At 41.5% G+C, this 25,372-nt stretch overlaps 1 protein-coding gene across 4 annotated transcripts in view; it reads left to right on the top strand.

The window, feature by feature from the left end:
- The first annotated feature begins 403 nt into the window (after positions 1-403).
- The window catches only part of ITGA6 (integrin subunit alpha 6), an 89,561-nt gene continuing 64,592 nt past the window's right edge, over positions 404-25,372 (top strand). For 2 of the 4 annotated variants that reach the window (XM_042461097.1, XM_042461106.1), the window contains exon 1: positions 405-609. In XM_042461097.1, the coding sequence (XP_042317031.1) occupies positions 443-609 (167 nt within the window). In that variant the 5' untranslated portion in view covers positions 405-442. Of the gene's footprint in view, positions 610-25,372 lie in introns of all 4 variants that reach the window. The other 2 variants (XM_042461087.1, XM_042461079.1) reach the window with 2 other exon arrangements.

The raw sequence follows: 25,372 nt of genomic DNA, 5'->3' as shown, positions 1-25,372 counted from the left end.
GCCATGCTCAAAATGGAGGTCAGTCAGGAGAGAAGGGAGGCCATGACTCCATAAAAAGCTGAAAGCACTCCTAGAAAGGCCAGTCCCTGCTGCTCTGTGGTGCTGAGGAGGCTCTGGCCTCCCTCTTGGACTGCAGAAAGGCTGCACTGGAACTTGGTGCCCCTCCTGGGCAAGGCTTGCAGGCGAGGGACTCCAGTGTCCAGTCCCATCCTCCCTGGGCAGGGGCGGGGGGGGCGGGGCAGGGGCTGTCTCGGGGGCGGAGCTGGGGGCTGCTGGCCCCTCCCTCTCTGAGTGCAAAGAAGCCAGAGAAGGAGGAGGAGGAGGAGGGAGGGAGTCTCTGGAGAGAACAAGGGGTGCCTTGAGAGCGCAGCAGCAGCAGCTCCCTGGGAACTCTCCTCCTCCTCCTCTCCATCCCTTGCCTTCTCTCTCTCTGGGCTGGAGGATGCTGCTGCTGTGGCTGCTGCTGCCCCTGCTGTCGCTGGGGCCGAGGTTGGGCCGGGCTTTCAACCTGGACGCCGGCAACGTGGTCCAGTGGAGCGGGGAGCCCGGCAGCCTCTTCGGCTTCTCCCTCGCCATGCACCGCCAGCTGGAGCCCCAGGAGAGGAGGCTGTGAGTAGCAACCGGGGAAGGAAGGGAGGGAGGGAGAGCCTCCTCCCAAGGCTCCGAATGGAGGACGGGAGCCAAGGGAGGGCTCCGGAGACTCCCGGGGAGAGCAACGCCTGCTCCTCCTCGGTCAGGCTCCAGAGGGAGAAGGAGGAGGAGCCCATTGATTATATATGCTACAGTACTTGATTTCTATGCCGCCTTTCTCCCCAAAGGGACCCAAGGCGGACGCTGGCGACAGAAACACGCATTAAGACGGTGTCCTTCCTTATTGAGAAACGAGGCCATTGAAACAACCCGGGCTAAAAGGCGACACAAATTAACCTCGACACGCGGCAAAGTTAAAATGCCTGAAAGTCCCTGGCTGCTCCTGGGCCCGGCTGGGAAACGGGGGGCCTTCGGGTGGGAGGGGGTGGAGGACGCGTCCTGGAAAAGGAGGACTGGGATCGAGGGAGGGCGGCGTCCTCCTTTTCCAGGGCCCGTCCTCCACCCCCCCTTCAGCCCAGGAGGGATCCCTTTGGGGCTTCTTGCCCTTGGTCGTGTCCTCCCTTTGGAGCAGGGCTGGACCTTCCTTGGGGAGGTCTGGAGCTTTGCCTGGCTCCCGTCCCTCCCTTTTTGCCTGGAGAGTCCTCCCTTTGCGGTGCCTGGTCCTCCTGGGCGGTGAGCAGGCCTTGGCCTCGCCTTGGGAGCGTGTGGACGGCTTGTCTCGGGACGATCCCGCGGTGGAAGTAAAGGGGGGCTGGGACCGAGGCAGGCAGGCAGGCAGGGAAGCCACCTGTTAGCCCCCGCTGGCTGGGATGGGAAAAGCAGGGAAGGAGGAAGGAGAAGGCAAAGGGAGGGAGGAGGTCCTCCTGGAGGAAAAGCAGCAGAGAGTTTTCTGTCCAGTGAAACACACACACACACACAAAACAACTTTGCTGCAAGTGCTGCCTGGTTTCAAACTGACTTGCTTTGCAGGGGTGTGTGTCTTTAACACAGGCACAGACAGCACCAGATATAAACACACACAACAGCACTTAATTCGGGGCTTGTTGCCTGATTCCAAACCAACATGGTTGTCAGGTGTGTGTGTGTCTTTTTTTAACACCCCCCCCCCAAAAAAAAACCTTTTCTGAAAGTGCTACCTGATTCCAAACCGCCATGGTTTTTAGGGCTATATTGTATGTGCTTTTAACACAGGCGCACACAAGACCATAGTAATACCTCCACCCCAAAAGACTCCTGGAAGTGTTTCCTGATTTCAAACCAACACTTTTTGCAGGGCTATCGGTATTCTGTAACACAGGCACACACAACACCATAAAAACCTTTCACACACACACACGCCTTTTGTTAAAATGCTACCTGATTTCAAAACAACATAGTTTGCAGGTGTGTGTTTTTAATATAGGCATACACAACACCATAAACCTTCCCCCAAACTTCTGGAAGTGTTTCCTGATTTCAAACCAACATGGTTTGCAGACATGTTTGTGTTCTTAACGCAGGCACACAACATAACTCCACTCCACCCAAAGTTTTCTGGGAGTACTACCAGATTTCAAACTACATCATGATTTACAGGGATATGTGTGTGTATTTTTAACACAAATATACCCCCCTAAAAATACACCCCCCCAAAAAAAACCCTTTTCTGGGTGTGTAATCTGATTTGAAACCAATATGGTTTGCAAGCAGGCGTGTATTTTTAACACACACAACACCATAAAAACATACAAACACACAGAACAAATCTTTTCTGAAAACACTACCTGATTTGAGACCAACATGGGTTGCAGGTGTGTGTGTTGAAAATAGAAACACAACACAAACCATAAAAAGATGATAAAGCAGATTCTGAAAGAAAGCAAAAAGCGTGCCCGCTGGGTTTGGCATTCTTGATCCCTGCTAACAAAGAATGCGGGGGCTCCTGGGCTCTGTGTGTGTGTGTGTGTGTACAGCAACAAAAGCTCCCTCTTCCAAAGGGAATGCAAACTTCACAGGTCAGTTCAGCCCCAGCCCCAAAGGGAGGTGCTAAAACAAGCAAATGTGTTGTCCTTTGGAGGAAAGGAAATGGAAAAGACAGGATGCCCAGGCTGAACTGTATTGGAATGCTGGCTTCTTTGAAGATGAAAGAAAGGAGGAGGAAGAAGAAGGCTTTCTCTTTTGTGTGCCACTTTTGTGTGCAACTCAGCTGAGATGCAGTCTTTCTGAGCGGTCAGGAGGCCCAGCCCTGCCATCCCCCAAGTCATTTTTGACTCACAGCAACCATAAGGTGAACCTATTGTAGGGATTTCTTGGCCAGTTTCTTCAGAGGGGGTTTGCTACGTATTAAAAATTAGGGAAATTCCTTCAGGGAATCAAATTGTGATTGCTTGACAGTGTTGTAGTGCAAATTCTGAAGCAGCAGGCCCTCACATCTATTCCCTTTAGCAACATTATAAAGTGAAGTCCAAAAACATAGGCAGCTGTGTGGAGCCAAATTAACAGACCACTTCTAACCAATTTTCCTCTTGGGTTGGAGCAGATCTTTTGTAAAGCTAATGGTCTTCATTGCTCATTTGAGGTCGAGCCACTCCCTTCCAAAACTTTGGATCACAGTGGAGATGCTTCACAACAATACATTGTTGATGACAATATCCACATCCCCTCCAGCTGTTGTGGTGGTTGCAGTTAAACAGGGTGCAGAGGAGGTACAGATGAAATCATTGTCTCTGTCAATCCTGGGGCTCTGGCTCTGCTTAACCACCATTAATCTGGATGGAAACATCGCCTACCTGACTTCTGTCCCATTCATAGAGATTTTACCTGCAAAATTTACCTGGTGAAGATACTTGTGAAACTAAACAGGATGAACTAGAAATATTGTTTATTTATGAGAATTATATCCCATCTTTCCTCCAAGGCACTCAAGAGGCTGTACATAGTTTAGTCCCCTTTCATGATCCTCCAGCACAAGGATGTGGTGGCCAGTGCAGTGTGTTGATGAGAGCCAGGACCATTCCTCACCATTGGGTGCTGGCTAGGGCTGTTGGGGGTTACAGTCCAACAACACCTGAAAGGCCACATGAATCCCACTGTGTTGGACTGGGACTTGAGAAATCTGGATTCAGGCTCCCATTGACTCATGGAACTTGCTGGGCAACCTTGAGCCAATTGCTCAGTGTTAGCCTCACCTACCTTACAGGGAGGTTGTTCTGAAGGTAAAAAATGGAGAGGAAGAGGGCATTGAGTTCACTGGAGAGAAAGCAGGGTATCAAGATAATGAATACAGTTGACCCTTTGCATCCATGGATTCTTCAACCATCCACGTCTTGAAAATATATTAAAAAAAAATATTCCAGAAAGCAAACCTTGATTTTGCCATTTTTATAAGATCCACTCTTGTATTTAATAGGACTTGAGCATCCACAGATTTTGGTATCCACTGCAGGGGAGTCCTGGAACCAAATTCCAGCGGACACCAAAGGCCCACACTGTACATAGATGAGTAATAAATAAGTTGCATTTTACATTCCAGGGCTGAAGAAAACAGGAGTAACTCTCCCTTTTCTTTGCCCCGGAGGCTCGGGTGAGCTGCCACAAGTGTGAACATGTGCTTCCTCTGGGTGCGGCTGACTCATGCCACTCCTGGCTTCTACCCAACAGTTATCAACTTGCCTTTGGACTGTGAATTTTATTCCCCCCAGTAACTTTCCTTTGCTGTGAGTATACATGCCATGGGAGATGCCAAAACAGGGATGGGATTACTGATCCTCCAGATGTTGGTGAACTGTTTTTACTGTCATCTGGCTAGGCTGGCAGTCTGGATTTATTTATTTTTTGCCCAACAACATCTGGAAGGAGTACAGGTTCCCCAGACATGCTCAGAAAGCTTGGTTTCAACTATGCCAGTGCCAGTGAATCATTTATTTTACGTTAGCAATTCTAAATACACTCATTTGGTAGTGAAATCCATTTCAATAAAAGGAATTCACACTCCCCCATCATATTCAAATATTTACATTTGGGATAAAAATCAGTGACTTTGAGGTAGTTTAAAATTAACATGTCAGATTCATTTGTTGGGCCTTCTGTATTCTTTTGAAGGGATGGGCAACTTGGCAGCCTCCAGATCTGTTGGAAAATAACTTCCATAAGTCCAAACTTGTATGGACAGATTATAAGAAGTATTATTTAAAACCCCTGAGGTAAATCTGGTTGCTCACTCTGTCTGAACAATTGCTAGTCTAGGGGCATCTTAAATATGAAATCCATTCTTAAATAAAATTATCATGGCATATGTTTATTTGTTTATCAAATCTAGAGGCCACTCCATCAGATGCAAGAAGTATTATAAGTTGACAGGAAGGTTTATAAGCAGATGTGGCTGGAGAGTAAAAAGTGAGGTCAGAAGGAAGTGTAATGCAGGAATATTTATTCTTCATGTACATGTATGTACAATAGTTATTGTAACTATTCACTATCTAATTTTTTGCCCAATTTTTTCCCTGAACAGTAATGCAGGCTGCTTCCATCTTGAAAACTATTACACATTTGCAGCTTTTTGTATAGCAGTAATTTTATCCAGGATGTGTGTTGTGTAAGGCGGGGTGAGTCCACATTTATGAATGAATGAAGAAATAAAGTTCTTTCCTTGTGCTGATAAACAGTAGTAGGGAGGCAAAATTGTGTATATTTATAGTTACATGTTTAACTCATCCTTCCTGAAAAAGTAGCATATATTTCAACCAATTATTCCTATTTTATCTTGTGGGGTAGAATAGGCTAATAGAATTGACCAAGATGGTCTAATGAGTTTTCTTATGTATTGGGTGTTTGAACCTGAGTTTCCCCAGACCTGATGTAACCCTCTAACCACAACACAAAACAGATTCTATGGTAGGCTTTCTATTATTAAACAGGCAATGGTTCCTTTGCTACCAGTGCAGGTTGAGGGAGGTTGTGTCAGCTTCTTTATGTGAATAGATCAGGTTTTTCCAAGCAGGTGTCACCCTTCAGATGTCTTGGACCAATTCATCATCTAATTAGGGCATTATGGGAGTTGTTTTTGAAGACATCTGAATGCCACTTGGTTGAGGAAGACTGAAATACAACCCTTCCCTTTTGCCCCCATCTCAATGTATGAGAGTTGTTTGCAGAAGGCTGCAGTACATGAAAGCCCCTATCTATTCTTACAGCTTAACACTTCCTTTTGAAACCATGAGCAGAGCTTGGAAAGTTCTTTTAAAAAATAATTTAATTACAGCTATCAGTCCTACCTGGTTTCCCCAAGACGTTAGGAATTGTTATAGTTATATTTTTTCAAAGTAACTATTGTCGTTGTGTGCCTTCAAGTTGTTTCCAACTTATGGTGACACTAAGATGAACCTATCATGGGGTTTTCTTGGATTTGTTCAGAAGGGGTTTGCCTTTACCTTCTTCTGAAGCTGAGAAAGTGCGACTTGCCCAAGGTCACCCATTGGATTTCCATAGCTGAACAGGGATTCAAATCCTGCTTTCCCAGAGTCCTAGTCCAACATGCAGACCACTACAACATACTAGCATTATTATTGATACTGATATTATTTATTTATTTATTTATTTAAAGTGATGGAAATATGTACTTTTAATCACTTCCAGACCCCTTCCCCATTTTAGTGGTGCAAACTGCTGACCTGATGTACAAAACACACTTCTCTCATTCACCTTATTTCTCAACACTCACAACAGAGCCCAAGCCAGTATTTGAACCATGGGATATTTCTCCTCCACAGTTTAGTCAGACCACCTGCCTTAACTATCAAATGTCTAAAACTGTTACTGCAGCGCTACAGAAGAAATGAAGTTAACCTTATACAATCAGCCCTTGGTATCTGCTGGGGTTTGGTTCCAGGACCCCTATGGATACTAGAATCCATGGATGCTCAAGTCCCATTATATTCAGTGGCATAGTAAAATGCTGTCCCTTATGTAAAATGACAAAATCAAGGTTTGCTTTTTTGGAATATATAGTATTTTCAAACCATGAATGGTTGAATCGGTGGATAAAGAATTCATTGATATGGAGGGCCAACTGTATGTCAATAGTAATGTTAATGTAGTTAAACTTGCATTATTGGGAAGATGAATTAATTGCAAGCTAGTACCAGTTGCCAGTGGTCCCATCATGAGTAGCAAGACCCCTGTGGATGAAGAAGGATGGAAATTCTTATCTTGGTTTGTCATAATCAGCTTTGTTTTTGTCTGCAGACCTCCATATCGTATGAGTGTGAGGTAGTGACATAAGCCAAACTTAGTCATCATCCATCTGGTGCCTTCCACACCTGTTGGATGAAAACTTCCATAATAGTTCAGCAGTACGGCCATGCAGTCCTGCTGGATATATGAAGTCTTATACTGTAAAAGGACTAGAAAAAGTTGTAAGGGGGGAGCTAACATATCACATGATTTCCCTTAGCATATCTGGAAATATACAGGTGCATTGCATCTGGAGGGCATTGTACTGAGGAAGTTTTGTCTAGCTTTAGCTGTGTGGGGGTCATATCACTCTCTACTGGGGGAACTGCAGATCTCTCAGTGGGTTTTGTGGGTGTGTGTTTTAAGAGAGCTGATGGAAACTATTCCGACAGGTATAATGACTGGTTTAATTGCATGGAAATTGGACTTAATTTGCCCAAATATCTGTCTGAAGAACATTCAGATGAAGTTTCTGAAAGGTTTTAAATAAGCCTGGCTAGACTTCTATTTTTGCTTCAAAAGCTAAAGCAGTAGGCAAAAAATGTGATTGTTACTAGAAAGCAGTATTGCCTCCCTGATGATCTCATTGGTTCAAAGATTAAGTACATTAGCATTTACCAACTATTGCTAGCCATCTTTTGTCTGCCACCGTCTCCATGCATGGACATGCTGGATATGCTATCTAGTGGAGTCTTGAGAGCCTTCCTTTCTTGAAGTTAAATGTGGTTCTTATTTAGAAAGCTATATTGCCACCCCTATGATTATATTGGTTCCTTAGAAAAGCTGTTTTATCCCAGCCTCCAGCTCTCTCTAGCTTTCTGTCCCGCCAGTATAGGAAATAATTCTGATTTACCTTATAGGGTTTCTGTTTACAGTTAGATTACAGTTAGGTAATGCAATGTGAAGTACTTTGAATTCTTCTTATATAAATATTGCTGTTAGCGCCAGGCAGATATCAGAACCTGTGTTTCTGGATTCATAAGAAAACATGAGTATCTTAATTATTAGGTTGTTGCCTAGTAATCTGTGCACTCTTGACATTAAATTTCTGGCACATTATTTTATATTTTTCTCCAAATCTTCTTTTAAAGAGAGGCTACAAAAACAAACAAACAAACAAAAACTCATGTATTTATTAAATTTATATCCTGAATTTCCCCCAGTATGAGACTGTAGTATACTATAATGTAAACTATGAGCTTGATTGATAATTGCAAATCGGTGTCTATCCTCAGCATTTCTATTGCAGTCCAAGGGCAGGATGCAGCCTGTTCTTGTGCTACCCTCATAATACCTTTGTGAGATGAAAAAAAATCAAGGAGGCTGTGATTTTCCTGAGGTTCCTCAAAAGAACTTAAAATAGCCTTTCCCCCATCTCATCAAAATCAAACTCTCATTTCCATCTTCCCATTGACATAGGGCAAGTAGAAGATGGACTGTAGATCTCTGGGTTATTTGCAGCAGATTAGCAGAGGTTTTGAGTGATTGAACAGTAGCAACAACATCAACAACATCTCCTAAATTGGATGTCTGAAATCAAGAAAACCTGGGGGAAATAGGAACAGATTTGTGTGTAACAGGATTTATGTGCATTAGCTCCAGCTCTGGAATTCAGTATACATTCCTGGGCTGATCATGTGCTTGGAGGCACCTGTTCTGCAAACCCCCCCCCCCTCCTAACCACAATTTTGTATCATTTTCACCATGTTTCTGGGGAAAAATAAATTGGATCCTGAAAATCTAAATTCTTCCCACCCTTGCTACATTCCCTTTTTCATATTATATCAAACAAGGTCAAATTAACTCCTATGGACTCAGTGTAGTAACTGATAAAAATACTTCTCCCCATAAACTATTTGCTGAAATCAGTGGACATTTTGTTATCATAATTTATTTTTGTATATATACACACACACACACACACAAATTAAGGTTCTGTTGACCCATTTCTTCTCCTCTGTCACTTCTGGTTTTTTCAAAATGACTCGTTTCCAAATTTGATGTAAGCCCCATAGAAAATGAGGATTGTGCAGAGATAAGAAATGTAGCAGGAAATGTTTAATGCTTTTAGTTAATTATTAATAAACTACATATTCTAATTCAATTTGATTTTGCATTTCATGTTATTATGTGCCTTCAAGTCATTTCTGACTTATGGCAGCCATAAAGCAAATCTACCATGCAGTTTCCTTGGCAAGATTTGTTCAGAGTGGGGTTGCCTTTGCCTTCCTATGAGGCTGAGAGAGTGTGATTTGCCCAAGGTCACCTAGTGGGTTCCCATAGCTGAGCAGGGATCTGAACCCTGTTCTCCAAAATCGTAGTCCAACACTCACACGCTACACCATGCTGATGGTGATGAAGAGGAAAATATTAAACTATTAAGTTTATATTAAATGGCCATTTAAGTTTAACTTAAAACTTGCGCTGAAAGTCTTAACAGAATGAAGCTCAAAAATGCCATCCTTGGTTTCACTCTCCACCCTTTGTTTCCATTGTTTTTTTATCCCATAGTTCATGTGGATTTCAAAAGTTCCTATAAATTTCTGGAATTTCTAAAATTTTATATACATAAAGAAATGTCTGGTTTCAGTAAAATGAACTCTTTATTGTGTTCAGAAACAGTGTGGGTGGGGGATCATTTGCTGAGACTGCTAACCTCAAAAGTTCTTAACATAATTCATCCCACTGGGACTTTTCTTGGGTAAATGCTTTGACTCTTGTGACCTAAACATTACAATTCACTAGCCTCAGGGGCTAACAAAAAGCAAGAAACTTTCTGCCCCCAAATCCAAGAGAATTAGCTTTTGGATGAACAAGCAGCTGGGAAATACTCAATCTGTTGGCTCTTTAGCATGGTCTCTCATTTAATTAGTCAATAAGTTAATTTTTAATTAATCTCATTCAGTTAATTACATGGCTTAATTAAATGAATTACCTAATGAATTTTAAAAATAAATTTAAACAAGTTGCCCATTTTCATTAAAAATTCTAATTTAATTGATTTTAATTAGTTATTCCCTGAGGGAGTAGATTTAGTAAGAAAACTTGGAACAGTTGGTGGCAATGAACTGACAGTGAAGTGGTGAACAGTAAAGTGTTGTGCTTATAAAGTACTGCTATTAGATTAAGTTACTTAGTAATTGATCGTTCATCAATATGTTGTTAGCTATGCAGTGCCTCAAAGAATTCCCATACAGAGAGCAACATAGGCTCTCTCCCCCCGACCACCATCTTGAGGGGGAGAGGCGAGGCCTGGCCTGGAAAGACTAAGAGCCCTCCTCCCGACCACCATCTTGAGGGGGAGAGAGGCCTTGCAATTTTTTGTATTGTATTGCAATTTTTATTGTACACCGCTATGATCATTGCGGAATAGCGGTCTATAAATAAAACTTTTTCTTCTTATGCTCTAGTAATCAGCCTTTGCAAACGATTGCCTTCCAGGCGTCTTGGACTTCAACTCCCATTACTGTATCCTCAGCATTAGCCATGCTAGGTTGGGACTGATAGGAGCTGAAGTTCAATACATAGAGAGACACAGACTGAGAAGGGATGCACAGTTTGTTTCCTGGAAATGAAGCGCAAACCAGACCCAAAATATGTGGCTTGCAGACCAAAATGGGTATTCTTTTAGTTTATTTGTATGATATTATCCATTGAGACAAGATTATTATTATCCTCTATCTTCTGTCCTCTGTCGTCATCCCACTTTCTCCCCATAACTTAAGAGAATTTGGTATATGCTTTGTTGTTGCAGAGATCTCCATTGTCAGATATGTGTTTAGCCTACATTTCTAATTATGGGCAAGACTTGGTCTCTTTTGCACCTGCAGAATCCAAGGGGATGGGGTGGGTGGGTAGGGGAGTAAAAGTATATCAAATATCTCTCTTGTTCAGGGAAAAGAATAACCCTCTTCAATGGTCCTTTGTAGCTGAAAATTAAGTCTTGTGATATACAGCTGCACGGCTTCCTAAGTTGAGTAAGTGGCACAGAGGCAGCTGTGGGCGTTCCATGAATCTGGAGAAGGCTAAAGCTGAAACTGCATTTGTGATGACTTGAGAAAAACTAGCTTTCTAAAAAAAAGAGTGGGCCTTCATCTGTAGCTTTTCAGGTTTTCAGTGTTTTGTATCTTCTCCATGTGCAGTTGTGTTTTGTGGATGAACTACCACTGCAGAGGAGTTTTGAACTCTGCTGCTTATTACTCCCATGCTGTATATTTTCAACCTCTAATTTCCACTGATAAAAGCATAAGGGCACCTCTCAGTTCAGGAGTCCATTAAATTACTTCAAAAAGTTGAGTTATCCCTTTACATATTGCTCAGGGATTAGATCTCCCTTCACACAGGTTAAGTGCTCTTCCCCAAGTTAAAAAAAATTGTATTAAAATTCCAAAGTACATTGAAAAGTGTGCCGTGTGATCATTCTAATCATTGTAAATGATCAGGAGGACCCTTCAGATCAATTTATCCTGAATAAAGTACTCAATGGGTTACTTGAAAGTATTTTGTGAAGGACAAAGTTATCAATGGGTACTAGGCATGATGGCTATTTATTATCTCCAGTATTGGAAGTGGTATGCTTCTCAGTACTAGTTGCTGAGGAACTTAATTATGGTTGCACATGTCTGCTTCTCATAAGCAGCTGGTTGGTCACTGTCAATGAACAGAATGCTCAGTTAGGTTTGTAGGGTTCTTGAGTTCATACTGTTATATACATACATGTGAGAAGATGCTCTCAAATATGAGAAGAAGAAGAAATATTTTTAGCAGCCTAACCACTCTGCAATTTTATACATGTTTACTTAGAAGTAAGTCCCATTTAATTCATTGTGGTTTATTCTTGGAAATTGAGCATAGGATGTTTATTTTTTATTTACTTTTTACAATTATACTTTGTTTTTTATTGTTTTTAACAGGCTTTTATTTTTTTACTCCCCCCCTTTTTTGTTTTGTTTTATATATGCATCTCTGGCATCACATTTGGTGATGAAGGAGCCTGTAGATATTGCAAAACTGCTATACTGCACCATCACCAAAGGTAATGCCAGAGTGGTATACATAAAACTACAGTGGTGCCTCGGGTTACGAAAATAATTCGTTCCGCGGCCGCTTTCGTAACCCGAAAAGCCTTCGTAAGCCGAAAACCCATAGGCGCTAATGGGGAAAAAGCCGCGGCTCTGCCGCGGCTCCATTTAAAATAGCGCCGGAGTTTTTTTCGTAACCCGAAAAAACTTTTGTAACCCGAAACAATAAATCCCTATGGGATTTTTTCGTATCCCGAAAAATTCGTAACCTGGGTATTTCGTATCCCGAGGTACCACTGTATTATATATTTGACAACATAGTAATATACAGTGTAGTCGCCTCTCAGTTTTTGCATACTTGAAATCCGCGTTTCTTCCATGTAAATTTATACTAGATTGTGCAGTAAACCATGTTGCTGTGTAGGAAATGTAAGTTCAAGTGACCTTGAGAATATCTTAATTAAATATATGATCATGCAGATCCAATTTGTGTTATTTATTTGTTTAAAGGATTTAAATCATGGATTTCCATTAACGGCCTCCAAAATGGCCCACAAATGTGGTTAAAATAATATAATCCAACAAGCCATCTGTAGTGTCTTCAGCAGCACCAGGTGGAATCGGAAACTCTTTAGTAATAATAAGAATAGAATAGGATGGGTAATCCTGTTGTCTTTTCTTGTAATAACTGGATTAAATGATTTTGAGACATTTAATTAAAGATGAGAAGATACTTCTGGTTCCCAGCTGTGTTCTTGATCCCTCCTAGTCCTGTTTTCATCATTATACTCTCCTCTCTCATTGAATCGACTGAGAGACTAACACAATAGCAAGAACAGAGGCATTTGTTTTCACCTATCATGATGAATAGGTGGCACAAACTTCAAAGTCCATTCAGATGTGATGGCTATTCAGATATGATTTTTTTTTTTAATAGAAGAGTTTGCCAACAGTTGTATCCAGGAGTGGGAGAGGGAAGATAAGTGTTAATCCAGCAGGTCTGTTTTCTGCCAATTGAGGAGCAAAACAAAGTGTGGCCCAAGGGACCCTCTTAATTATATCTCCTAATACAACACGAGAAAGGAACTTGGTGGAAGCTTATAGAGATTAGGAAGGCTTCACTGCCTAGATAAGCAAGGATTTACTGTATAGATGAGCATGACTTTGCAGCATACTCACCAGTCACAAGTTTCTTAACACATGTTTTATAACAATACCATTGGATACTGGAGAAACTCATGTCAGTCTCTGGATATAAAGCAGATATTGGATCATTATTTGATGGAAGACTACGTGCTTTGTATGTAGATGGCCCCATCCTAATCTATCTCTGCCTTGTAGGAGAATTGGTACTTGCTGGTCAGCTGCTGTGCCTAGACTGGTTTCCGTGGGTCTTGAAATAAATTGTCCACTAGTGATGTCCCTGAAAGTATTTTAACTGACCACTTCTTGAAATCTTTACTAATACTCCTCTCCTCCACTTTACTGGCTGACCAAGAGGACTGAGCATATTTTTAGCTTGGTAATCACCAAGTCTCTCCTGTCTCTTGCTAGGTGATGCACTCCAGTCTTTTAGTTAATCTTTACTGTAAGGCTCTACGTGCTTAAGATTCCTCAAGGCTCTGATGGGTGAATCACTTGTATTTGAAATCCAGAGTTTACTATGGGACCGAATAAAACTTTATTTAATAGGTGACTGGGTTTTCAGTCTTTATTTCAATGCCAGTTTGGTCAGAGAAAGAAGCAAACTATGCCAAATGTGGGCAGAAGGCAAACTGGAATCAAGGAGTCGATCTCTGATAGATTTAGGGAAGCTCAAACTACAGCAAATGCAAAATACCTTTCCAAACTATTCTGCATATATGAAGATAGTTGGGCAGGTATCAGGATTTTATTTTTAAGTGAAACAACTGTGAGCTTGATACAGTTCAATAAATACATTTCTGGTGCTCAAAACTAAAGTTCTTGGGCTCAGAATTCTTTGCCTTCTGAGTGAAGTATGTCAGGTGGTACTGGCAGATCTCTGATGTTTAGTAAGAACAGAATAGATCCTGCAGTTTTGAAGTACATCCTCCCTTGAACTGTCCTTGTTTAAAAAAATTAAAAGCAACATGGGGAAGTTGTGATTTTGAGAAGAGAAGATGTTCCTGCCATTTCCTCCTTCAATCATGAGCCTTCCCAAGGGGTTTGTCCTTCTGTGGGGTCATAGATGCATGTTTTGATAAAAGAATAAGAAGAGTCCTGCTAGATAATACCAGGCCTGCCATTAGATCCAGCACCCTGTTTTCTATAGTGATCAACCTAAAGCTGCAGGGAAACTTACAGGTTTCCTCCCAGCCCCACCAGCCTGACAGCAATAGCCTTTACTATAGACATCATTTAGCAGTTTCAGGTAGATGTAGAATTCCATAATTTAATTTAGATTTTAAGCCATTTTGGGTGAAAGATGGGATATAAATCAAATAAATGAATGAATGAGCTCCTACCCTAAATAATGATTTAACCATAGAATTGGAAGATACCATAAGAGCCATCCAGTCCAACCCTGTTCTGCCATGCAGGAATACACAATGAAAACACTCCTGACAGATGGCCATCCAGCCTCTGTTTAAAAACCTCCCAAGAAAGAGACTCTGACACCAGACTCTGAGGCATCATATTCCACTGTTGAACAGCTCGTACTGTTAAGAAGTTCTTCTTTTTTTAAAATATAATCTTTATTAATTTTTTAAATACACATAAAAGCATAATATAAAAATAATAATCAATTACAGAAACTTATGATGTTTCACAGATAAAATCATACAAACCTTATTATTTAGTACTTCCTAACTAACAGTCTATTTTTTATCACATCGCTAATAAAAAAAAGTTGCCCCTTAAGACAGAATTTGTAATTAAATATATTTCCCAAAATCTTTCTATGCAGCCCTTAAGGAAGTTTTTCTTAATGTTAAGATGGAATCTCTTTTCCTCTAGTTTGCATCCATTGCTCCGGGTCCTGTTCTCTGAAGCAGCAGAAAATAAGCTTGCTTCATCCTCAATATGACATCCCATCAAATATTTAAACAGGGCTATCATATCAAGTCTTAATCCTCTCTACTCCAGGCTAAACATACCCAGCTCCCTAAGCTATTCCTCATAGGGCATGGTTTCCAGATGTTTCTCCATTTTGGTCACCCCCCTCTGAACATGCTCCAGCTTGTCAATAACCCTCTTGATATTGTAGTGTCTATTAAAGGGGCATCTGGTGTATCCATTGCTGTGGAAGTGGAGAATCTACTCACAGGTTTTTGACTGTTGCTTCTGTTGCCACTCGAGGTTGTTGATGAGTATCTGTGGGAAATAGGAGGGAGCAGTTAAAAGAAAAGTGAACATAAATGATGACCCAATATTCCAGCAATTATCAAATGTAGGATTTAAGGAAGTGAGTGTAGCTTCATTGCCTTGAACTTGGTAGGTCATGCCATTGTTCTCCCTTTGGTCTGAGCTTTTGCATAAAATAAGCATTATTGTTGAAATGAATAAGGCTTCAGTGCCTTAGTTCCTGAGAAGGAGTCCTAGGAGCTATAGGATTTTTGGGGTCCCTCCCTCTGGGGTTACTTCAGTGTTACATCCCCTTCCTGACAACCATGGAATCCTCTCCAGCATCTCATATTGGAGTTCCCAGATTAGCAGATTGAAAAACAAAGGCATAATGTGAGCACCTTGGGAGTCAGCTTGAAAAATCCATAGCCATCCCATTCCCAAAATTCTGTTTTGGATGATAACTTCCAGAATCCTCCACTCAGTAGCTCTGCAGGTTATGGGATACTTCTGAATACAGTCATCCCTCCAGATTCACGGTTTTGGGATTCATGGATTCAATTATTCGTGAGTCCCTAACTGTGAGTGTGTGCAGTCCTCCCTCTCTGTCCCCCCCCAGACATCCCCCCTGTGAGTGAGGGGAAAGCTGAGGACAGAGGGAACAGCTGAGAGGTGTGCGCACACAGCTAGGGACTCGGAATAATTGAGATCCCTGAAGCACACAGTTAGGTACTTGGAATAACAGTGTTCCCTCCTTCCTTCGCTCCCAAGGTTTGAGAGAGGTCCCTGGACCTTTCTCAAACCTTGGGACTGAAGGGAGAAACAGCCAGCATGTGCTCCCCTGCCCTTTCAACACCTCAAACAGCTTGCTAGAGCTGTCTGAGGCTTTGGAAGGGAAATGAATGCACATGCTCACTATTCCCCCTGCCACATTATTTGCAAATTTTCCAGATTCGTGAGGGTCTTCCACCCTTACCCCTGTAAATCCAGAGGGAACACTGTAGTCAAAAGAAGTTATTTTACTAAGCTTTGCCTATGTCTCTCTCTCTCTATGGCCAGAAATTTGTAGTTTATTTATGTAACATTTCTAAGCTCTGGGTGCATTCCTTGTGCACCCTGACTCTTTTCTGTATGTCTGAGTTCAGAACTGGGGCTGATGTCCAAGTCAAGCAACTTCTTGTTAGGCTGTAATGTAACTGGCATCCAAGCTGGAATTAGAAATCAAGTTTTGTAGTAGCAGTATCTTGTCCAGTTGAGTGCTTGTGGCAAACTAGGAGGTTATGTTACAAGGAATTGAAGGGCATGAGGACACATCAGTCTGAAACACAGTCCTGGTGCCTGGACTGTGATGTCAGAGTAAGGACTCTGAAGCTGTGACAGTTTTAATGATGCCTCAGTGTTTTACACAGTAGGGCACTGTGCTGTGGAAGACGTCACCATTCCTGGAATGTATTTCAATTGCGATGGCTTAAAAATAAAAACCCACTCAAGTAGTCCTTACATCACTTCTACCATCTTCATTTGACTGAGGAATTGGCAGAGGCAGCACTGAGATGAGTGTATGGCATACCAATGAATTTTTTATTTTATTAGCAAATATAAATCAACCTTGTACAGACAAGATAAAGTTGAGAGTGATGTTCTCATTGTCCAGCAAGGATGTCTGAGGATGGAAAAAATGTGTTTAAAAATTAAATAGGTACGTGCCTAGACAGAGTTGATAGATATGCCAAACAGCTACTGGGCAACTATAGTTGTTGCAGGGGATGACACTGGTGAAGAAGACAATGGCAGTGGCATCATGGTTAACACTTGTTAGTGCTGAAGAAACACTAAACCCCTTTGAATGTCTTTTACTATGAAAAACCTATGATGAGACAACCCAATATGAAATGAGGGGTAGTGCTAGACAGAAGATAGGTATTAAAGGGAAGATACGTAAAAGAGCGAATAGTTGAATTGTAGGGATATTAACCGGGAATTTGCTAAACTAACTTCTTAAATGTAATATTTGATTTTCTACTATTATTTATAGATGGGACAGAAAGTAGGGACAAGACGCAGACATATCAAAATATATTCGGTACATGAATAGAATAGGTAATTATTGACACTCTTTGGATAATAGTGAAGGATTATAAGAGATAGTAATAAGTAAAATATACTAACACGTTCATAGCCACAGCTAGGAAGTTGAACTATATTTTTTGGTATTTTTGGTTTGATTCATATGTTGACAATTGTGAATTTTTGATTTTATATAATAAAGTTTAAAAAAAGAAAGAAAATGACACACTCATGTCAGATAGCAATCAATAAGCTAATGGGGTACAGCAGAGAGACGAATCCTGTATCCTGAAAACAGCATTTTTTACAGGACTTCAGTAACGAAAAAAAATAATACATGGTGGGGGTGTTTGTGTATTTGTGTTTAAGAAAGGCTGCAATCTTATATATACTTAATTGGGAATACAAATCCACAGAATCCAATGGAATTTATTTACAAAATTTAGAATCTAAATGAACAAATATACTGTAGCAGGAATGGGGAAAGTGTAGCCCTTCAGATATTGGCGTTGAGACCACTCACCATTCTCCAGGTTGCACGGGGCTGATGGGAACTGGACTGCAGCACATTCCCTTCTGCTTTCAAAGTTCCTTGTGCAGCCATGAAGATTATTTGGAAATACTGTGAATCTTGTACTGATGCCAACCAGATTTTTGCACTGTCTGTAACAGAATGGAAGTGGCTTTCAGACAGTGCAAAATCTGGCTGGTATATTAGTCATGTGTAAAGAGTTGCTCTTGCAGAAAAACTGACTTGTAGAATCCAAATGGCTAGAGGGGCACTATAAAAAGACACATTTGCTACAATTTGGTATCCTTTTATTTTATCAGTAACTGAGGAGGATTCACTGTGTGGTCCACCATCATCACATCACTGAACATTTTTACTTTCACCTCTTTAAGATCATTGTGCTATTAAAAAAAATTGTGTAATCATTTTTGGATGGAGCTAAATTTAGAATCAGCGGCTGCCAACCTGTACGATATTTGTGATGTTGTAGTCCAGTCTTACAACATTGTAAATAATGTAATTCACATTTATGGTAATGGTACTATTGGTACCATGACTGCAGATGTGCCCCTAATCTCACCTTAAAAGCTAGTCAACTGCCCCCACTGAAGGAGTACCTGCTGTTTACTTTTGCACAGTGCCTTCCTGGCAGCAGTGGGCTGGATGCATCATTGTTCAGTGCCCTGCTCTCCAGCTCCTTGGAACTCCTTCGGTGCCAGGCTTTGAAGCAGTGGCATTACTGAGCAGGTGTAGGGTGTATGGACAGCACCAGGTGACACCCTAGAGAAGGGGTGACACCTGATGGGGCCCTCCTCCCACTTTGGCGGAGGAGAAAGTGCACCCCTTGTGGCTTAGTTGCTGGCCTGACTCTCTTCCTGGAGAGGGAGCCAAAGCAGCAGTGAGAGGAGCAGGTAAGCAAGGCACCAGGACAGGAGGGCAAGAAGGGCAGGCCACTGGCCAGCACTGGGTATCACCAAGCCTGGTGACACCACAGCTTCTACAGTGGGCTTTGGCGAATTGAATTGTCAGATATAGCTATGAAAATGGAGCTCCATCATTGTAGCTATGTCTGACAGTACAGGATCATAGCCATCATTTGTGATGTTTGGTTGACTATGGTCTCTCTCTCTTTTCTTTTTCTTTTCTGGTTGCATTGATTTGTTGTTATTGTTGATTTTCAGATAGATAGATTGATTGCATGGGCTGTTGTGAACATGGCCATGCAATTTCCTAGATTTTCTGGGTAGATTAGAGTGGTATCAAGAGAGCTGTCCTAGGTATGCTTATTAAAATAAGTGGACAGGAAGTGGTCAGGAATTCATTCTCATTGATTTGGGTTCCTCTTGCACTCTAGAGAGCCATGAGCTCCCCAGTTTATTAGCACATGGATAGGAAAGGTTGCAGAGTGTAGGCAATTCAAGATGAAAATGTGGGGTATGAATAAAGAGAATGTCATTGCTGTTTGTTGCTGTTGATAATATTACCACTCCTACTGTTATTACAACAACAACTATTACTAGACAGTAGACAGAAATACTAATTGCAATCTTAGTTGTAAAACTTCACAGATTAATCTTGATACTCCCTTAGTAGACTGGATGGGTTCAGAATGCATTCCCTTCCCATCATGTACTTTTTTACCCTGGGACCTTGGCAAGAACATTTTCCTATTCAACTGGGTTGAATAAAAGAAGGAAAGCTAAGTTTGTTCCTAGTTCAGTAGCCTTCTTTGAAACCATTAAAAATAGTTAAATCGAAGAATGACATATAGAAATGACTGTAAGGAAAAAAGGCCAAACCAGCTGTTCTGTTTTGAGGCCAGGCTGATGAAGACATGCAGAGACAGATGGGCAGACCTTTGCTGTGTAGCCGGAGACACACAACACAATCCTGTCTCTTTCTCAAATGTAAATCTTTTGTCTTCAGTGGAGTTGTTAATGAATCATTCTTTCTTCTAAAAGGGTCACTGTTTTAAACAAAGCTGTCCTGATAAGTGAGGCATCTGAACTGAGAATTGGAAATTTAATGGGATATGGTAAAACTCAGCTGAAAAGAAAAGTGGTCATCCACACTGAGCTTGGAATTAGAAATCACAGTTTTCAAAAGAGTGATTGTCCTCCTTTCTGATTCTCCCTCAGTTCTTGTGTCCTGAAAATTAGAGGTGCAATCTTAGCTGGGAAACCAGAGTCAGTACAGTGTAGTAGTTTGAGTGCTGGGCTGGGACTCTGGGAAACCAGGGTTCAAATCCCACTGAGCCGTGGAAACCCACTGGGTGACCTTAAGCAAGTCACATTCACTTAGCATCAGAGGAAGGCAAAGGCAAACACTTTCTAAACAATTTTTTTCTAACAAAACCCATGAGAGAGTTATCATATGCTGGAATTCACCTGAAAGCATATAATAACAGATTTTAGCTGAGATACACTTGTGGTCCTTTTTACCTTCAGAGAAATATTGTCTTTGTTTTTTTAATTCTTGTGGATTGATTTAAAATGCCTCCTCCCAGCTGGCTAAGGAGGGTTCTTGGGCTGGCGATGACTGAGGATGCTTGAGGAATTTAACTTTTGTGAATTTTGTGCAAAATGATCTGGACTAATATTCTGCTTTTATTATATTTGTATTTTTGATGTATTTGATCTGTTGTATTGTGTATTGTACTGTTTTTTACCTTGCTGTTAACCGCCCTGATCTATGGAAGGGCGGTATAAAAATAAAAATTTTATTTTTATTTATTATTTAATATGTGGATTGAAATGTGATTATCCTGCTTCCCTACATTTTGCAATCCAGTTCTCAGTTTGAAAGAAATTGCCAAACTACACTTTAAAATGCATATTTTAGTGCAAAGTATTTGTAGAAATGTACACTTGGAGATAAAATACATTAATTTTAATATTATTTATATATGTTGTGACAGAGCCACAAATTTCCATGTGGATTTTTAAAAAACAAAGTAAAGTGGAAATGAGATGGATTAAGGTTACACTTTCAAAATTGATCCAGACCAGAAACAGATTGATCACTCCCTACAATATAACTGAAATCCAAGAAATATTATTAAAATATAAAAGCAACTATAGGATTGATTTTAAAAATGCAATTTAGACTAGGTATGTAACTTAAACAGCAACCAAGTTTTTACCTTGCGCTTCAAAACTTTCATGATATCTGTAGACAATTTAGACCTGAGTAGGAACTTTCATAAGGAAGGCAGCACCATCCAGAAGTACCTAACTCAGTGATGGAGAACCTTTTAGAGACTGAGTGCCCAAACTGCAACCCAAAACCCACTTATTTATCGCAAAGTGCCATATCTCTCTGGATTTCTAGTGACAAACTCTAGTGAACTCTGTGTTGGGATGATGGTGCATGTGCCCACAGAGAGAGCTCTGAGTGCCACCTCTGGCACGTGTGCCATAGGTTCGCCACCACTGCTAACTGGTAGCCGATGATCTGTCTTATATGGGGATGGAGAGAGGAGAGTACATCAAGAGCAGGATCTCTGACAAAAATCTAACCCCATGTGCAGGTTCACATGCTGGGAAGATTATCTTTCAGATAGCTTGGCTTCATCTCAGCCCATTTCCACCTCTGTGGATGAAAATAAGTAGGCGCATACTCAAAAAACAAACTGGTAACTGATGATGCTCTTTTAGTTCCATGTTGCTTCCCAGTTTTGTTGCTTGGATGTATTGTTTTGACACCACATTGATGATTTAACTATAATAATCTTTTTATTACTTGGAACCCCTAGTAGATAGCAGAAACTCTTTGAAACTGTGGTAGTGGTAGTGAAGATGACTAGACATTCTGAGGCCTGACTGATAAAAAGTTTAAAAGGCTCTGCAGCATTATCCAAAGTATGTGTTACTATAATGGGACTTTTCAAGGTGTATTTTTCCTCCCCCCCCCCCCGCTTTTAAAAATATTTTATTTATTTATTTATTTTGTGGTGGGTATTCACAGGCCTTTCCAAATCGGAGGCCCTATCTTGAAACTTTCATCTCTTGTTTGCAGTGAGACAAGTCAATTGACTTGGACTCAGGCCACTCAAGTCACTTCATTGACTTGACTTCAACTCTATACAGTACTACAATGAATGAAGCTGTGACTTGACTCGTGACTGGCATATTTTTAGTGACTGACTTGCTGGCCTGACTTCATCCAAAAATGTTATGAAATGGAAAACAGTTTTCCTCCTTCAAACTATGCCTCCATCTTACGCTTTTTACCTGTTGGTCATGTGATGGAAGTGGTACTTTATGTTTGCTGTGCAGGAAGCCCCCACTTCCTATAGACCCCTGCATCAAGCCCATTGCTTAACACATTTGCTGTTCCCTTCCGAGAAACATGGGGTGAGTCTTGCCTGCTGGTCCTGGGAAAACATATAGAAGGCTCCTCTGATGTAACTTGAAACTTGCCTTGAGTCTTGACTTGTATTTTTCAGGGACTTGGGACTTAACTTGAGACTTGAAGGTAGATTGACTTGAGATTTGGAGTAAAATATTTGAATACATTGTTGCTTGTTTGTAAATCTGGCTCTGATTTTTTAAAAACAAAACAAAGACTTGGGCGGGTTACAAACCGCCATAAAGTACGCGCTCCGCGCGTACTAGGGTTAGGAAGGGCCGTATTAGGGTTAGGAAGGTTCTTACCTTCCTGACAGCCCTTCCTCCCAGTACGCGCAGAGCGCGTACTTTTTTGCGGTGCCCATCCACATGGGCAACCGCCATGTTGACGTATTGGACGCTGTGCGCCACTTCCACGTTCCAAAAAGGAGCGGCATTTCGCCGCTCCTTTTTTGCTGCGCGGGGAAGCCTCGTGGTCTGGCAGCTGGGGCTTCCCTACGCAGCGAATGGCGGCGGCGGGAAAATGGCCCCTTGAGGGCCGTTTGTAACCCGCCAAAGACATTGACACTTGGATCAAGCAGTTTGCAGTGGAAGTACATAGGAATTTTACTAGTCCTTGCTTTGGGGCCTCTTCACTCAGAACAGAGCTAATATTCTTCTGTGCAATTTTAAACTTGGGAGGAAGGATTTGGAAAGAATCTAGCATATGAACTGGCTGCATACCCAGGAAAAAGCTGTAGTGAGGAAACTAGCCATCTATAAATGTGATTTCGTATAGAGCTAATAAAAGAACAGAACATTTTCATTCCTGATTGGGATTTTTGCCCTCCCTCCATTAACAAAAGTTAATCAGAACATTTCCTACGTCACTGTCTCAATTAAAGTGTTTGGCATCAGAACAGAAGGAAATCTTTTCTAAAGCTGCAAAGGCCGGGAGCTTCCAGGGTGCCATTTTTTTCCTCATTAAAAATGTAGCCGGAGGCTCCACCAAGCACCCTCTTACTCCTTCACAAAACAATCATCCAGGAAAGTTCTCAAGGATTAGACAAACCCTAGCCAGGCATCAAGTGAAAACAGATTCTCTGCCCCGTCCGAAGCATCTCAAAATCAGGTTGAGTACTGAAGGAAAGAGGCTTTCTTCCAGAACTAGTAAATCCAAAGCAAGAGACAGGCAGCATAAAAATGAGATGAAATGAAAGAAACCTCCCCAGTGAAGGAGCTTTTTCAGGGGAGCCATACCAAAGGCACGATTTGTTTTTAACTCAACATTTCCTTTGCTCATTTTAATAGCTTGAGCTATAAAACTAATAGGTTGCCATGGAATATTTGAGAGATAATTACAGCTCAGTCCTTGCTATTGATTTCAGTGAGAATTCATTCCCCCTGAATATGCTAAACACTGTACTTTCTGCAGTGCGATCCTGTGCATATTAAGAGGTAGGTATGGACCACTGAGCTTCTTTGGGATTTCTCCTAAGGAAATTAGAACATAGAATACCTCACAGTACTTTAAGTACAAAAACTTTCATGATGTAAGGTCAGTTCTGTATTGAATCTGCCCTATCCCCCCACCCCCCACCCCAGTAGTTTTTAAATACTTACCTTTTGCTCCAGATTTTGCAGAAAATCCATACCACTGCTGGGCAGCTATCTACACATGCATGTGTTGTTGTGTTGCCCAGTGCTGTTGCCGCTAGCACAAGTTGCTAACTCTGAGGTCACAATCATGTAATAGATGCTGGGAGCATAATTTCTAACCTCAGAGGAGTTCTTTCAACAGAGCTAGTTGAGATATTCACCTGTGAGAAAAATATTTGCAACAGCAGCAGCCACGCTGGGCTACACAGTAGGGATGTGTATATAGACAGCTGCCTGGAGTCTCTATAGAGTGCAGAGATACCAGGAGGAATCTGTGGCAGCTCTGGGGTCAAATACTCCGGGAGTATCCTGACCATTGTAGACAAGCCCCTAGAACTCTTCTATTTACTGTGTGTGATTGCTGTTGGTCACCAGGAGCCTTGGTGCGCAGCAGTTACATGCTAGTATTGCAGCCACAATGTTGTGAGTTAGATCCCAGGGCTTCAAAGTTGACTCGGCCTTCCATCCTTTTGTAGGTTGGTAAAATGAGTACTGTACCCAGCTTGTTGGAGGCAGTTGGTTTACAGATTGTAAACTGCTTAGGGAGTGTTGAGTTCACTATGAAGCGGTATAGGAATGTAAATGCTATTACTATTTTGCCTGCCCCTTTCTTTGGATGCCTAAACTGTGTTTCTGCATGCTGAAGTTTTAAGTTAATTTGATGTTAGAAATTGGAGGAATGAAGGAAAATTTTATTGCGGGGGGGGGGCAGAAATTATATTTTTTGGGAGGCAACACCATCATTTTGTCCCTCTCTTTGTAGTCACACTCTGGTAAAAATATTTAGCTCTGAGGCACTAATCAGTGAGTTGCAGGCCTAGGTTTGTTTGTTTATTTATTTAGGTATTTATATCCCGCCCTTCAGCCCTAATGGCTCTCAGGGCGGCTTACAATATTATTTTTAATCAGACAGTTCCCTGCCCTCAAACTTACAATCTAAAAGACACGAAACAAAAGGAGAAGGGAATGGTGGATGGAAAGGGGATGAGGTCCAGTGGTTCTTCTCTCCCTCTAAGGCCTGGACCAAGGCAGATGGATTGGAGGGAGGGCTCTTCCTTCTTCCAGGCTAGTCCTGATGGTTTACTTTCTCTGAGAGGTGGAGCTGTTTCCTTAAAGTGTGTGGTCTCAGCCTCTGTTACAGTACATCCAATACCTTCTTGACCAATAATTCAAAGACTGGTACTGGGCATGGCCAACCCTACTATTAGGCAAAGTGAAGTCACTTCTTTAGGCAATGGATTTGTTGTGTCATTAACAAGAAGCAAATTGTCATGGAGATGGGGAGAAGTGGTAGTAGGATTTTCTGCCTCTGGTAGCAATGGGTTCAAACTACAGGAAAAGAGATTCCACCTCATCATTAGGAGGAATTTCTTAACTGTAAGAGTTGTTCGACAGTGGAACACACTCCCTTGTAGTGTGGTGGAGACTCCTTCTTTGGAAGTTTTTGTCTGGAGTGCTTTGATTCTGTGTTCCAGCATGGCATGTAGTTGGACTGGATGGTCCTTGTAGTCTCTTCCAACTCTATGATTCTACGATTCTATGTACCAAATAATATCAGTGGCTTTGGATAATAATGTTGAGGCAAGGGTGCCATTTGCTTCTTTGTATCAGGCAGCAAAATATCTTGGGCTGGCTCTTGTATTAGTCCTGGTACAGTCCAACTTGATCATTAGTTTGCA

This window comes from Sceloporus undulatus, chromosome 1, assembly GCF_019175285.1.
Source record: "Sceloporus undulatus isolate JIND9_A2432 ecotype Alabama chromosome 1, SceUnd_v1.1, whole genome shotgun sequence".
NCBI lineage: Eukaryota > Metazoa > Chordata > Lepidosauria > Squamata > Phrynosomatidae > Sceloporus > Sceloporus undulatus.
This window is presented reverse-complemented; position numbering and strand designations above follow the sequence as displayed.